We start from the raw sequence: 14,641 nt of genomic DNA on the forward strand, positions 1-14,641 counted from the left end.
TCTCACCCTGCGCTCTCTCTCTCTTTCCACACAGTGAACTGCAAGACATCAATCTAGAGTAACAAAGGCATCTTCATCCAGCGCGCTATATTAAATGCGAATACTCAGGGCATAGTCAGGCGTCTGTCGGGGTCCGCGTTCCGGCAGATGTTGTTTCTCCGCTCTCACTCCCTCTTCTATAGCAACGACTGTGGGCGCGCGCACTTATCCTCACCCCTAGCAACCGAAGCAGGTGGTGCGGGCGGAGTAGCGGAGAGTGGATGAATGGAATGGATGGATGTATCCGACTGTGTTTTTTAGATCGGGCGGTGGCGCGTGCCACCTAGCCTTGTGAGTGGAGAGGAGGAGCGCGGTGGCCCTGGTGCGTGAGAGCGCTCGCACCGGGAACTCGGTGGAGCTCCCGCGATGATTCGCCGCTTGTTTTCTCGCTGTTTGCTCTCTCTCTCCCCTGCTCCCCACCCTTCTGTCCGCACGCTCGTACGTATATATAAATGGAGTGAAGCGCGCGCCTCACTTTCGACCATTCGCTGGCTGATGAATGTGTAAATAAATGGTTACGGCATAAATCCTCGTCTCCGCATTAGTTTACGCCATTAAAATTACTACGCCATATGTACTTTCAGCGCAAGAAATGCATTAGCATTTTCTAACGATTCCCCTCGGGGAGGTGGGGGCAATTTTTGGTAACTTTGCCCCAGCGACATTGTGAACTGATGACGTCTGATGATTATGTCATCATATGATGACGTCACGAATGTCTTTTTCAAATTCGTGACGTTATCAACAACGAGAGTCCCTAGCATTTTCGCGCCATTTCATACGTTTGCCGTGTTTCGTTTATTGACCTGCTCAAACGAAGCACTTCACACTTTGGCCTTGCAAGTAAGCAAGCCGGCAGCTACGCGTCACACAACAATGCAAGTCTATCAAAACTTTGGGCGCAAATAGAAGACCTTTGCGAGAACTGGAGACAGTATGGGTGCTGCATATATCTATCGATGTTGTCGAGATGCAAAACACACTGCACTGTTAATCACCTGCCCCATTTACCGACGGCTTTGTCTTTGATCACATCGCGGGTATGCGGCTAATGACAGAGGCAGTGTTTAATTTATTAGTTTTTCGCCATCATCTCTGTCTCTTCAGAAGCAAGTCGAAAGGATGTGCGAGGAATTGAAGGCCACGATGGCTCACAACTTGGACTACAACGAGTGGATGACACCGGCCACGAGGCAACACGCCATCTCCAAGGTATATGGGCTTTTATTATAACGTTAATCGAGCCCCTCCGCTTTTCTTCTCTTTAACTAGACAAAAAGCGAACAAGTATACACATTTGTAAACATACGCGATCACGCTAGTATACGCACAGAAGCACGCGATGGTTGGCGCCGATGCTTAGCCGACATTTTTTCTTAAGCATAGCTGATCGCTCAAGCCACGAATTTCAGACTATTTGAGCTTCCAGCCCCCCATGACGGACTTACAACTGATCTTGGTCGCGTCTCCAGTACGCTCCACAAAGGTACAGAACACTTACCACTTGAGCCTTCGGTGATTCACCAAAATTGAGGGCACACGTAGGCTGGATGTTGAAATGACGCACCAACAGTGTGAACTGCGGCTATGCGGGCACGTACTGAGCTTCGACTGTAGTGGTGGTTTTCTGCTTGCTCAAGCATGCAGGATATCTCTCAAATAAAGTTCGTTATCATTGCGTCACCGATAATATGCCCGTCTGTTTCCTACTCCGGATCATCAGATTTTGCGAGCGAAAGCTTTCCGCGTAACGAAATACCGTTTACGCTACGTCACTTATAACATGAAATGTCAATGCATAGGCTATCACAGCACGGGTTCTTCACACAACTTGATCCGATCTCTCAAGCTGGAATGTTATTACTTACAGTTTACACAAATGAGATCGACGGCATAGTGTTCGCACACGTGTTGAGCTACCTGCGGCTGTTCTGCGAAATTCGATTCATTGTTAATAAGTTATGCCAAGTCATGTGAATGGTGGAATCTTTTCTTCACTGTCTGTGCATGTTATATTTGAGAAGCTCTAGAGCGGGCTCAGGAACACCGAACGTATAGTTAGTTGTTAGCTCAACATTATTCCTTACACGTTTCCTAATTCGAAATACTAGATAGAAATACTTATTTAAAAGGTACGAAGGAATGATGCAACTGTGCACTTTTACGGCTTGGTGACAGTGTTGTAATTCATGTTCTGAGCCTATATATACGAAGCTGGCGACTGCAGAAATTTAGCAGTGCCCCGTTTTACTGCTTTGTGCCATTCTCTCCCGCAGGTTCAACGCATGAAGTTTGTGGTAGGTGAACAGAACGAGGCCCTCGTGGAAGATGTAAGTTTTTCGTGCACACCGAATCGTGCAGCTCGTTCGCCTGCAGTATTGGACAAAAAAAAATGCTCGTTGCACTCTATGAGAAGTCCCGATTTGCCACATGTACAACTTTCTTTAAATACACTGTAGCGAAGCCTCCGAACGCTGAAATGGGTCGAACTCTTGAGTACCTTCTAGTGGGGCTACCCAACAAGGACGCCGCTCGCGCTGGGAGCCCGTGCTTGGCTGTGACTGTCGCCATTACATATTCTCGCTCGTTGCCGGCTAGTAAACGCCTTAACAATTTGGTGGAGAGTGCTGCGATCCCTGTCTATGCCTTTGGAGCTACGATCACGTACCCTGCCATCTACTATGTACCACGACGCTTCTCAGCAAACGCCTCCTCCAATGCCACCCCCTTGTCCCGGTGTCCCCAGAATCCGCGATCCACCCATCTTCACTGGCGCTGATGGCACTGACGTGGAGGACTGGCTCGCTATTTACGAGCGCGTGAGCGTCCCCAACAAATGGGACGAGGACGGCAAGCTGACCAACTTGGTATTCTACCTTACGGGTGTTGCCAGTTTGTGGTATAACAACCACGCGTCCGATTTTGCCACCTGGTCCGATTTCAAGACCGCAATCATCAACGTCTTCGGCCGCCCTGCTGTTCGCAAGCTGCAAGCCGAGCAGCGCTTGCGTGAACGTGCTCAGGAGGCTGGTGAGTCATTCACGAGCTATATTGAAGACGTCCTGGACCTATCCAACAAATCTAATCCCACCATGTCCGAGTTTGAAAAGATCCGGAACATCATGAAAGGCATTGACGATGATGCCTTCACGATGCTGCTCGCCAAAAACCCCGGCACAGTGGCTGAGGTCATCACACTGTGCCAGAGCTACGAGGAGCTCCGCCGGCAGCGTTCGATGACCCGACGCTCCCCACCACGAGCTGCAACGCTTGCTGGCTTGGAGGCCAGTTGTGACCAAGTGGCGTTGATGGCAGAACTAAAGTCCTTCATCCGTGAGGAAATCGCACGTCAGTTCTCGCTCCTGCCCTTCGCCCACCAACCGACTGTTCAACAATCGCCTACTACCCTTCTCCCTCCCATCCGTCGAGCGATTGAACAGGAAATAGCGGAGGTAATGCCTGCGTACCACCCCCCACAGCCTCCGGCTCCTGCGCCCCTGAGTTACGCGCAAGTGGTCGCCAGGCCGCCCCAAGTCGTTCCAGCAACCGCCCCTCTGACTTACGCCGAAGCTGCCGCTCGACCTCCGTCCTTTGCAGCGGGTGTTCCCGCTACGTATGTTGACGTAACCCCTCAGCCTCAGCTTCAGTCCACCATGCAGCCACCGTTCCGTCCATCAGCCCTTGCGACGTGGGTGAGACCTACCCCGGTGAACAGATGGCGCACACCCAACAACCGGCCCATCTGCTTTGCGTGCGGTTACGCCGGTCACGTGGCCCGTTATTGCCATCGCGTACAGCCGGCTCCAATTTCTTCACCTGTTGCTGGCCAACTCAGCCGTCCTTATCGCGAAGAACCGCCGTCTATGCCACCTCGATCTCGCCCTGGTCCATCTCGACGATCGCCGTCTCCACGACGTCGTTCCCTGTCCCCCATGCGGCCAAGTGCGGCAGCTCATGAGCGGGAAAACTAGTCGTCGCAGTCCCCGAGGCAAGGACTGCGACGCTATCGCAATGTGAAAGCCCTCAGAGCAGCCCCTCGAATGTCATTGACGTGTTTGTGGACGGTGTTTGTGCATCGGCGCTTATTGACACTGGAGCTGCCGTATCAGTTATGGACGAAAAACTCTGCCGCTTACTTCGAAAAGTGACGACGCCACTTTCTGGGTTATCCCTCCGTACTGCAAGTTTGCACCGCATTTATCCTACAGCAGGGTGCACAGCTCGCGTTGTCATCCAGGACGTTCTGTATGTCGCCCAGTTCATCGTCATTCAGGCATGCTCTCATGACGTCATCCTGGGGTGGGACTTTCTCTCCCGCCATGACGCCGTCATCCATTGTGCCGCCGCCGAAATTGAGCTCTCACCCTTCTCGCATTTGACGCCAGAAGACAGTCCCCCGACACTGAGCAAGATTCTAACGAAAGACGATACAACAGTGCCTCCAAACTCGACGACGGCTGTGTCTGTCTACTGCGCTGGTCTCTCCGACACCATTGGACTTGTTTCGCCATCTGACCGCGCTTGCAGCAGGAGAGGGTTGCTGGTACCTTTCGCGACCGTGCAGGTCAACCAGGGCAACACTGCTATTTTTGTAACCAACCCGTCCCCGTATGCTGTTACCTTGCTTCGAGGGGAATGTCTCGGCAGAGTGGAACCAGTCGACGACGCACAAGTCCTGGACGTACCCGATGACACGCGTGGTCCCAGGTCGTGTACCATCAATGCTGTTTCCACTTCTGATTCGTCATCTGCTGATGTATTTGGCCCCTCCATCGCTGACAACCTTACGGCCGTACAGCGTTCCCAACTTCTGGACCTGTTGCAAGAATATCGTTCTTCTTTCGATGTCGGGCGAAGTTCTCTCGGTCGCACGTCCGTTGTTACGCATCGCATCGACACTGGTGCCCATCCACCTTTACGGCAACGTCCATATCGCGTGTCGCCTGCTGAACGTCGAGTAATTAATGATCAGGTTGACGATATGCTCCGACGCGATGTTATTCGGCCCTCGGACAGTCCATGGGCGTCTCCTGTTGTTCTTGTTGCGAAGAAAGATGGTTCTGTGCGGTTCTGTGTGGACTACAGACGGCTCAATAAGATCACTCGCAAGGATGTTTATCCACTGCCACGCATCGATGACGCGATTGACAGCCTTCATGGAGCCGATTTTTTTTCTTCTCTCGATCTGCGCTCGGGGTACTGGCAAGTACCCTTGGCTGACGACGCTCGACCAAAGACCGCCTTCATCACGCCAGACGGCTTGTACGAGTTCAACGTCATGCCGTTTGGTCTATGTAATGCACCTGCGACCTTTGAGCGCATGATGGACACCGTTCTGCGCAACTTGAAATGGTACACGTGCTTGTGTTACCTCGACGATGTCATTGTCTTTGCTCCGGATTTCTCCACGCATCTCCAACGTCTGAAAGAAGTTTTCGCACGTGTGAGCAATGCCGGCTTGCAACTAAATCTGAAAAAGTGCCGCTTTGCAGCACGGCAACTCACCATACTGGGGTACGTCGTGTCCAAAGACGGCATTCTTCCTGATCCTGCCAAGCTTCAGGCCGTGGCCGAATTCCCCAAACCTGCATCTGTCAAAGAACTGCGTAGTTTCGTGGGCCTGTGCTCCTACTTCCGACGCTTCATACGAAATTTTGCCACGATCATATCACCGCTGACGAAGCTCCTTGGAAGTAACGGGCCCTTCAATTCATGGTCATCCGAGTGCGACGACGCGTTCGCGAAGCTCCGCCATTTGTTGACGTCGCCTCCCATTCTACGCCACTACGACCCTACAGCCCCAACGGAGGTGCACACAGACGCCAGCGGCGTAGACCTCGGCGCTGTCCTGGCGCAGCGAAAACCCGGATTCCCTGAATATGTCGTAGCATATGCAAGCCGTACGCTCACGAGAGCCGAGAAAAACTACACCGTCACGGAGAAAGAGTGCCTGGCGATCGTCTGGGCTCTTACAAAGTTTCGACCTTATTTGTATGGTCGCCCATTCGATGTCGTCACCGACCATCATGCACTATGCTGGCTTTCTTCATTGAAGGATCCCTCAGGCCGTCTCGCCCGTTGGGCTCTTCGCTTACAAGACTACGACATCCGCGTGCTGTACCGCAACGGACGCCAGCATGCTGACGCCGACGCCCTCTCGCGCTCCCCTCTGCCTGAAGGTGATGTGCTCTGCTCAGTATCCACGGCTGCTGTTTCTGCCATTGATGTTGACATCATCGCTACCGAACAGCGAAAGGATAATTGGATCGGCACGCTCATCGACATGCTCTCTGATCCATCCGCAACGCCATCCACGCGTGCCTTGCGTCGTCAAGCTCGCCATTTCACCATCCGTGACGGCCTTCTACACCGACGCAATTACGACGCCGACGGCCGGCAGTGGTTACTCGTGATACCCCGCAGTCTGCGGTCAGAAATATGTGAATCCTTCCATTCAGATCCGCAATGCGCGCACTCTGGGGTATTCAAGACCTACCATCGCATTCGACAACGCTACTTTTGGCGCGGCATGTACCGCTATGTGCAGCAGTTCGTTCGCTCTTGCCTCACTTGCCAACGCCGTAAACCGTCATTCCACATGTCGCACGCCGGTCTGCAACCGTTACCTTGCCCTGACCGTCCCTTTGGGCGCGTAGGTATCGATTTGTACGGACCACTTCCTCTGACGTCGGCTGGTAACCGCTGGGCCATCGTTGCCGTTGATCATTTAACGCGATACGCCGAAACCGCCGCTCTCCCTGCGGCTACTGCGCGCGATGTTGCGTCCTTCCTGCTGCATCGATTTATACTGCGCCACGGACCACCCCAAGAGCTTCTCAGCGATCGAGGCCGTGTCTTCTTGTCGGAAGTCGTCGAAGCCATTCTGACGGAGTGCCATTCTGTCCACCGCAAAACTACTGCTTACCACCCACAGACGAATGGCCTCACCGAACGCTTTAACCGCACCCTCGGCGACATGCTTTCTATGTACGTCGCTGCCAACCACACTAATTGGGATAATATACTGCCCTTCGTCACCTACGCCTACAACACCGCCCCTCAGAGCACGACTGGTTTTTCACCTTTCTACTTGCTGTACGGAAGGCACCCGTCGCACACCATGGACACGATACTCCCGTACACGCCGGATCCATCTGAGTGTACACCGATTTCCGAAACAGCCAGGCTTGCTCAAGAGTGTCGCGAGCTTGCCAAGACTTTTACAACGCAAGAGCAAGAGCGGCAGAAGAGTATTCGTGATGGCTCCACCACTTCTGAGCCCACGTTCCTTCCTGGTGCGCTTGTATGGCTCTCGATCCCGACATCTGCAGCTGGCCCCTCTTCCAAGCTTTGTCCAAAATACGAAGGCCCCTACCGTGTCATCGAGCGCACCTCACCCGTCAACTATCTCATCGAACCCGTTGAACAATCTTCGGACATGCGCCGCCGTGGGCGAGACATCGTCAACGTGGAGCGCCTAAAGGCTTATTATGACCCGCTCATAGTAACGAGCTGTTAGGTCGCCAGGCGGCTCCCTCTTCGACCCCGGGGTAATTGTAGCGAAGCCTCCGAACGCTGAAATGGGTCGAACTCTTGAGTACCTTCTAGTGGGGCTACCCAACAAGGACGCCGCTCGCGCTGAGAGCCCGTGCTTGGCTGTGACTGTCGCCATTACATATTCTCGCTCGTTGCCGGCTAGTAAACGCCTTAACAACACAAATTAACACTTTTTTGGTGACTATTATACTCTCTTTGTAGAGTCGTGGGAGGTGCGGCTTTCCGAAAGAAAGTTTGCGTGTATCTTTGAAGCGAATAACATGTGTGTTATGGCGAGGATCGGCAGAGACTAGCCGGTAATCTTTTTTCTTGTAGTGAATAGCACGAAATTGAATGCCGGCTCTCTGAATTAGGACGTTACGGGATGACCGGGTTGAATAAAACGGAACATTTTTTTTCAAGTCATGTATCTGTATTCCATTAGCAACAACGTCAATTAACACTTCCGCCTTCTAGAAATATGGTAAATTCGACATCTCACCAAGCATCTAGAACGCCTGGTAAATGTTTCGATGCAATCAAACCTTTAGGTGGATATATGTTTTAATTGATATTATTTATTGAAATCCGAGAATGCATTGAACTACAAGTCTTCAGTTTGAGGCGCTCGAGAGAATGGTCACAGTCTCTCTAGTGCGTCAGTTCTAATAAATACCCCCCCGAACCATTTTTTACACGCACAGTCTTGGTTTAATTAAGCCTTGCCTTTAGATTAACTCTCGTGCTCCTTAGTTTTATTTTTGCCCCAAATACGTACCGAATCTGTTAAGGTTCATTGGATCTTTATATTGAGTTTTATTGCATGGCCGTAGTGTAGGATTAGCGAGCCTCAATGAGGTAACTCGACATTTTTAGCAAGCTATTCCCTAGGCTTTCAATTCACGTTACTTTGGTTATTGCTGAGCCGCTGTGACACAGAAACCTGATGAGCAAGTGGCTGCATTACCCGAACATAATTTCCGTTAGCAACGTGGTACAGCAATAACTTTCTGAGCGAAGTTTAAAATTCCTTGTGAATAGTTGGTATCATAAAACGTTGGTATTATTCCAAGGTATGGGTGCAGTCGTACCCTTGTTCAATCGTTATTCTGAAAACGTTACAAACACACTTGGTGCACAAAGCATGCGTGATGCTCACTAAAGGTTAATATTGGCGACGGTGGTACAGCTTTAAGTATTCCAAAGAACAGTGACTCATGTATGACCACGCTACTTGATGAATGTCACAAAGTAATGAACAAGGAATGATCTCTTTGGGAGGCTGACGCACGTGAATTCGCTTAGACGTTTGTTTTTCTTTAAATATTCGCACATCCTAACTGAAAGTTCTTTTTAAGTCATGCCCAAGTTACATCAATAGTTTACGCTTAATTTTTGTCCACACAGTCAGTGCTGGCTAATAACGGAGATGCCCAGTAATTATTTCTCCTAGACTACCTATACTTGTTTTTTTATTTTTTGTGTTGATTTATCTCAACCACTGGGCTTACGCCGTGTATAATCAGTTTTCTGAAAAGAAGTCAATTTTTCCCCTCCTAGATCATGTCACTTGAATTACCTTTCGTAAGTATGAACTGTCGTTTTCACTACGTCGATTGTGATATGAATGATTACAGGAAACATTGTGTACAGGTGAAGTGCGTCATTCGGCTGCAGTAGAAACCCAGAAAGCACTAAGCATTCACTTTATATTTCTTACCTTAAAAGCCAAACAGGCGTATCTCATAGAAGGTGGGTCGCATATGTTCCTTATTCATGAGTTGGTAATGACAGTCCACACGCGAGTAATATGGGTATATATTTACGCATATTCTTTGTATGCAACCAGCAAAAATTATGAAAATGACATCCGGCAGTTATCAGTGTGAAAAAGGACTGATTAATTTCTGACGAAGGTGGGTGCGCTGGTTGGGGATGCACCAAATCTAGGTAGATTTATTCGTGTATCCAGGAATAAATTGTGGATACACCAATCAGTGCTGGCGATGCTGTTGGAAACTTGAATTTACACCAAACATATAGAAAAAATATCTAGGGGTGGTTGTTTACTGTTTAACATATCGATGAAAATACCACCTCGGGAAATTGCTCAGTGTTCTGTGATTATCCCATGCGCTACACTGTACTCGCTGCAGACGGAATACCAGGACGCGTACGTCATTCTCGTCGTCAAGCTGATGGTCACCGAAGCCGAGCGGGAGTGGCAAAAGCTCACCTGGAACAAACCTGAGTTCACCAAGTGAGTTAACGGGACGACTATAGATGGCCATACAACTGCAAATTGCGTCTGAATCTGGTAATTAGCTTGTTACTTTGATGAAGGAAAGAATGAATGAATTCAAGTAGGAAAGGTTCAACTCTCCCATTTGCTCTCCGACATGTTTCACTTTGCATGCTATGCACGCACGAACAAACATAAAATGTCGTTGCATTTCACCCCCCCCCCCCAAAAAAAAACAACAACGTGTGTAGCTGTTGAAGTTCACTGTCTTAATAAATTTCGTTGTCTATTTGTCTGTAGCTTTTGATGTAATTCCGAATCCTGCGCTAAATGCAGCTCCACTATATATACGGCAAAACCCGAGCAAGTGCGTCGAACGGGCACCCAGTGATTCCCGATCCTACAGTTCTCGCTGCTCTGTTTACCAAACCGCTAATGACGTCAGTGTTTGAGTAGAACGAGCAAGTACTGTCTCTTCTTAGAGAGATTCACAAACTTGGTGCGCGCCATAAGCGCTACTTGTTGCTGCGCTTTATGCAGTTCCTGCTTGTTACGGCAGTTGAGACACGTGTCGTCTGCAGCGAGTTTCGTCTGCTTGTTTTGCCGCTCAGACGTATGTAGATACGAAGCGCCGGCGCGAGAAGCAATCGCGTGCATGGCGAGGCACTGGCGCCCTCTGTTGCGTGGCGTAGGCATCAACTGGATGTTGCCGAAGCATTTTTAGCTATGTTAAATCAGCTAATGGCAGTCCTTCTTCCTTGTTTCTTTTAACAGTATTTCAGACTTCATTCGTTAATTTTAATCCGCTTTTGAGCATGACTAGCTTTGCTTTAGTTCTGTATCGAACAGGTCATTGTGAGCGTGGTCACGCCTCACGTATATTAACCACAAACCGGACGCCCAATGTTCTAGGCACGTAAACATTTTTGGCTACGTCTATGATGCATAGGTACAATTTTTACGCCTATTCTCTGCTTCTCATAATACTGAAGTATCAGCCGCTGACTGCGCGATCAATCCGAGGTTCGCACAATTGTTATGTCCCTTCTGCTTTCTTGACTGCAAGTTACCATAAATAATCTGAAGGAAATAAAAAGTCTACCACGGTAACACTCAATTATTCATTTTGCATTATACTCGAGGAATATAGTCGGCTTAAAAGGTGCTGTGGTCATCTTTGTCTTAATATAACTGTGTTTATATGTCTTTGTCTTGTGTGCTTCAATTCTACTGGAGTATTCAGAAATGCGCGGGAGTTTATAACTCTCACTAGTAATTGTATTGCTTTTTTTCAGTGATGTGCCATATTCCTCGTTAGAAGTGGCCTATGATCCAATATACAACACAGTTGGTAAGTTTGTCTCCTTTTGTTTAATGTCGTGATCATGCATATGTATACAGAACCTTCAATACGCGACTGTACACCTTCCATACGCGAACAGTAGCGAGTAATAGTACAAGACAAAGTCAAAGAGGTTATTGAACAATATATATAGTTGCTCGTAACGGCTGCATTGCTAATGGACAATGTGTAGCAATGAAGATTCTTATTCATTAGTGTCACTAAGCACTCTCGTACGAGGAATGTACGTTTACTCACTACTGGGACACGAATAAAACGTGTCCCGGTGGTGATTAAGCCATATGAAGGATAAATTTTTGTATATAAAGTGCGAATATTGAGTCAAAGGACAATACCTGCTTGTCACGTTATTTTGCGTGTCTTCATGAGGAACGACAAAAAAAATTATATTCTGGGCACGCCATGAGTTACAACACCCCAATTTTATGTAATCAAGGCAACCAAGTTTTTTTCCTCGAAAGAAAAAGTACATGTATTTAAAGGAGCTATTTATAACTTATCGAGACGCTAGGCGTCGCGCCATAACAAGTGTATGACATTCGGCATGACAGTTAGTATAAGCTGATGGTCCAAGTTTCATTTGAAATGATAAGGATTTCAAAGGAGACATATACTACCCTTATTGACAAAGCAAGCCAGCTATCTTTAAACCAGAGCTTAACGGTTTGTATTATAGTATGGTGAAATCATGTGAACACTCGATCGTCAATATATATGATGCCCACACTGTGACTGATTTATTTATTGCAGTCGTTCCGGGTGCTATGCTAGAACCACCTCTATACACGGAGGGTCTCAGTCCGTAAGTTGTTCCCTGTATGTCAGTCAAGAAATAGCTTCCCCAATTTGTTAATTGGTTGGTTGACTGACCTTAATAACACACTCGAAAAAAAAAAAGAGGCAGCCATGAAAGACCTTACGCCTACTTGCTGCACTGATATTTCAACTTGTTCCCATAAACTGTATTTAACTGTAACACAAACCAGCAGTGCGGTAAACGATCCAGGAACACCCTTTGAGGCTGTGGTACGTAAACTTCAAGAAATAATGCTCAAAATGTATTTGAAACCTCATTTTTAGCATTCGGGATGCTGAGGGCTATGGTAAAAAAGCTTCTAATGGGCTTGACTAAGACCATGACCCCTTACAAATTGATGGCATAGACAAGATTTTCATTGCAAAGAAAATGTACAAGTTGAGCAAGCAGTTTACTGACAGTTTATACAAATCAAATAAAGCGAAAAATTGAAAATAATTAATTCAAGGCATGAAACTGAAAAAACAAATGATCGTAATTATTAATTTTTATACATGCAAAATCAATAATAGAGTGTAACAATAGAAGAAATACGAGATTAGCACTAAATTCAGATTGGACATGTGCTCATGTCATTAGAGAAAAAAAATTTTGAAAAAAAAACGCATGTGTAATTTTGCTCAGATGGCAGATATGACATTCAAGAGAAATGGCGAGAAAAAGCATTTCTTTGCCGTAGTTAGTGCGCTTGCGTTGGATAAACGTGTGAGTAGAACGGGTGCTATGAACAGCTTTGCGGTGGTTTAGGACGGCAATAGTTCTTGAAACGTCGTCGCCTTTTAATCCTGCGTGGTAGCGTATCACAAGCATTGCGCGGTAGTGTTCTCGCAGAGTTATTGGGTTCATGTCGTGAAATATGGGAGTGGTGTGACTGCAATAAAGAACATTTGCAATGGCACGAACAGTCATTTTCTGTAGGGCGTTCAATTTGCGGATATTTGTTAACGTTGTCGTACCCCAGACCAGACGACAGTTAACATCAGATAAAAACAAGGATATATAGATGAAAAGTATCACTGCTACAGGTAGAAAGAAACGCGCCCGTGATAGTATGCTCGGAATCCTTAATAAAGTGCCAGATTGCTTTTCAGAATGTGCGTTCCAAGACGTATTCATTGAAAATTATTCCCAGACACGTGATGCGCTGCAATATCTGATGTTCTGCACTACCGAGTTTTATTGGCACATTACAAGGTGTTTGTTTACTTTTCGACGTGAAATATACAGCTAGTAGTGTACACGTATCCCGAAGGATTACGGCCACTAGCGTGGGTCCTGTGCGAGCCGCAGGGCACGTGTTAACCGTCGCCGTGGCGAGAACACGGTACTGCTCAAGGTATCAACACTTCATTGTCTGCGGCAACACCAAATAACGCAGTACAGAGCCCGTTGCAACATGGGCGGCTGGAAAGCAAATTGGCTTATCCACGCATCGGGCAAGAAGTACTACACAGTGTGCCACGAGCACGTCTCTGTAGGCAAAATTGATTCACGGGGACACCAAAACAAACAGGGCCCGGTCGCTCGAGCGAGGGCAATACTCCGCTCGCGTTGTCTTCGAGAGGTACGGGTCGGCGTAGTTTGACCACGCACTCGAACACCAAGCCACTCTTCGGCCTAGCGTTCGCAGGGGGCAACAAAAAAGGAGCATTCGCCGTTGGCGAAGTCCGACGAGCCCCAAACAGTAGTAGCCGACGGAGGGGAAAGAAATGCGGGCTCATCCTAACTCACTCCCGACGCGCGCGCGGGATACGTCCCGAGAGATTCCGTGCCTGGCGTCACAGTCAACATTTGCTATACCGGGTTGAAGGGGTTAATCATTACTCCAGCTTCCCCGGCGCGACAAACCGCGAAGGTGGGGAAAGTCATGTCAGGACATGAGAATGCAGAAATAGGCGGCAAAGCCCGCGCATTGGCAGCGGGCTAGCCTCAATACCCACAAGGTTTTGTTTTTGATGTGTTTAATTTTAAACAGTTTATGCTTGTCCACATGACCAACTTCGCCATTGCCTCGTTTCCGTCATTATTAATTAAGTTTTTATAATTTTCAGCAGTAAGAAGCAAAGTTGTATCATCAGCGTATCTAATACATTTTACAGGCTTTTCAATGTTTACAATATCATTTATGTATATACAAAAAAGCAACTACCTTAATATTCTACCTTGTGGTACACCCACTGAAATTTTGAGTAAATTGGAAGTACAATTGCCGACGACTACCTTCTGCTACCGATACATTCGGTATGTTTGTGAGTTGCAAGAAGACACCTCAACAGCCATAGTGTGCACATTTCTTTAGCAGCGTAGCGTGATTTATTGTGTAGAACGCCATTGAATAGTCTACGAAGATCCCTAAAGTGTGTAGTTCGTTTTCAAAAGCATTTAGTATAAATTTATATTTAGGTAGCTTTAGAAAAATAATAAAAACAGTGGTTCGTTCTGACGCACAAGAAAGAAAATAGACATAGGTGTCTCGTTTAAAATATGAAACGTCCTAATTATGCCCATCACTACGTAAAATAATTTAAGTTATTTTTACTTCGAAGAAGCTGGTACACTTGTTCTTACTGTAAGGCTTATTAATAATTTGTGGGGTTTAACGTCCCAAAACCATGACATGATTATGAGACGCTACTGTAAGACT

At 47.7% G+C, this 14,641-nt stretch overlaps 1 protein-coding gene across 1 annotated transcript in view; it reads left to right on the forward strand.

Moving 5' to 3' along the window:
* LOC119159592 (membrane metallo-endopeptidase-like 1) overlaps positions 1 to 14,641 on the forward strand; it is a 46,035-nt gene that overhangs the window by 22,489 nt on the left and 8,905 nt on the right. The window contains exons 5-9 of the mRNA XM_075890120.1: positions 1,147 to 1,251; positions 2,316 to 2,369; positions 9,732 to 9,835; positions 11,113 to 11,168; positions 11,931 to 11,982. Coding sequence (XP_075746235.1) covers positions 1,147 to 1,251; positions 2,316 to 2,369; positions 9,732 to 9,835; positions 11,113 to 11,168; positions 11,931 to 11,982 — 371 coding nt within the window. The remainder of the gene's footprint in view (positions 1 to 1,146; positions 1,252 to 2,315; positions 2,370 to 9,731; positions 9,836 to 11,112; positions 11,169 to 11,930; positions 11,983 to 14,641) is intronic.

This window comes from Rhipicephalus microplus, chromosome 3 (assembly GCF_043290135.1).
Source record: "Rhipicephalus microplus isolate Deutch F79 chromosome 3, USDA_Rmic, whole genome shotgun sequence".
In the NCBI taxonomy this organism is placed as follows: domain Eukaryota; kingdom Metazoa; phylum Arthropoda; class Arachnida; order Ixodida; family Ixodidae; genus Rhipicephalus; species Rhipicephalus microplus.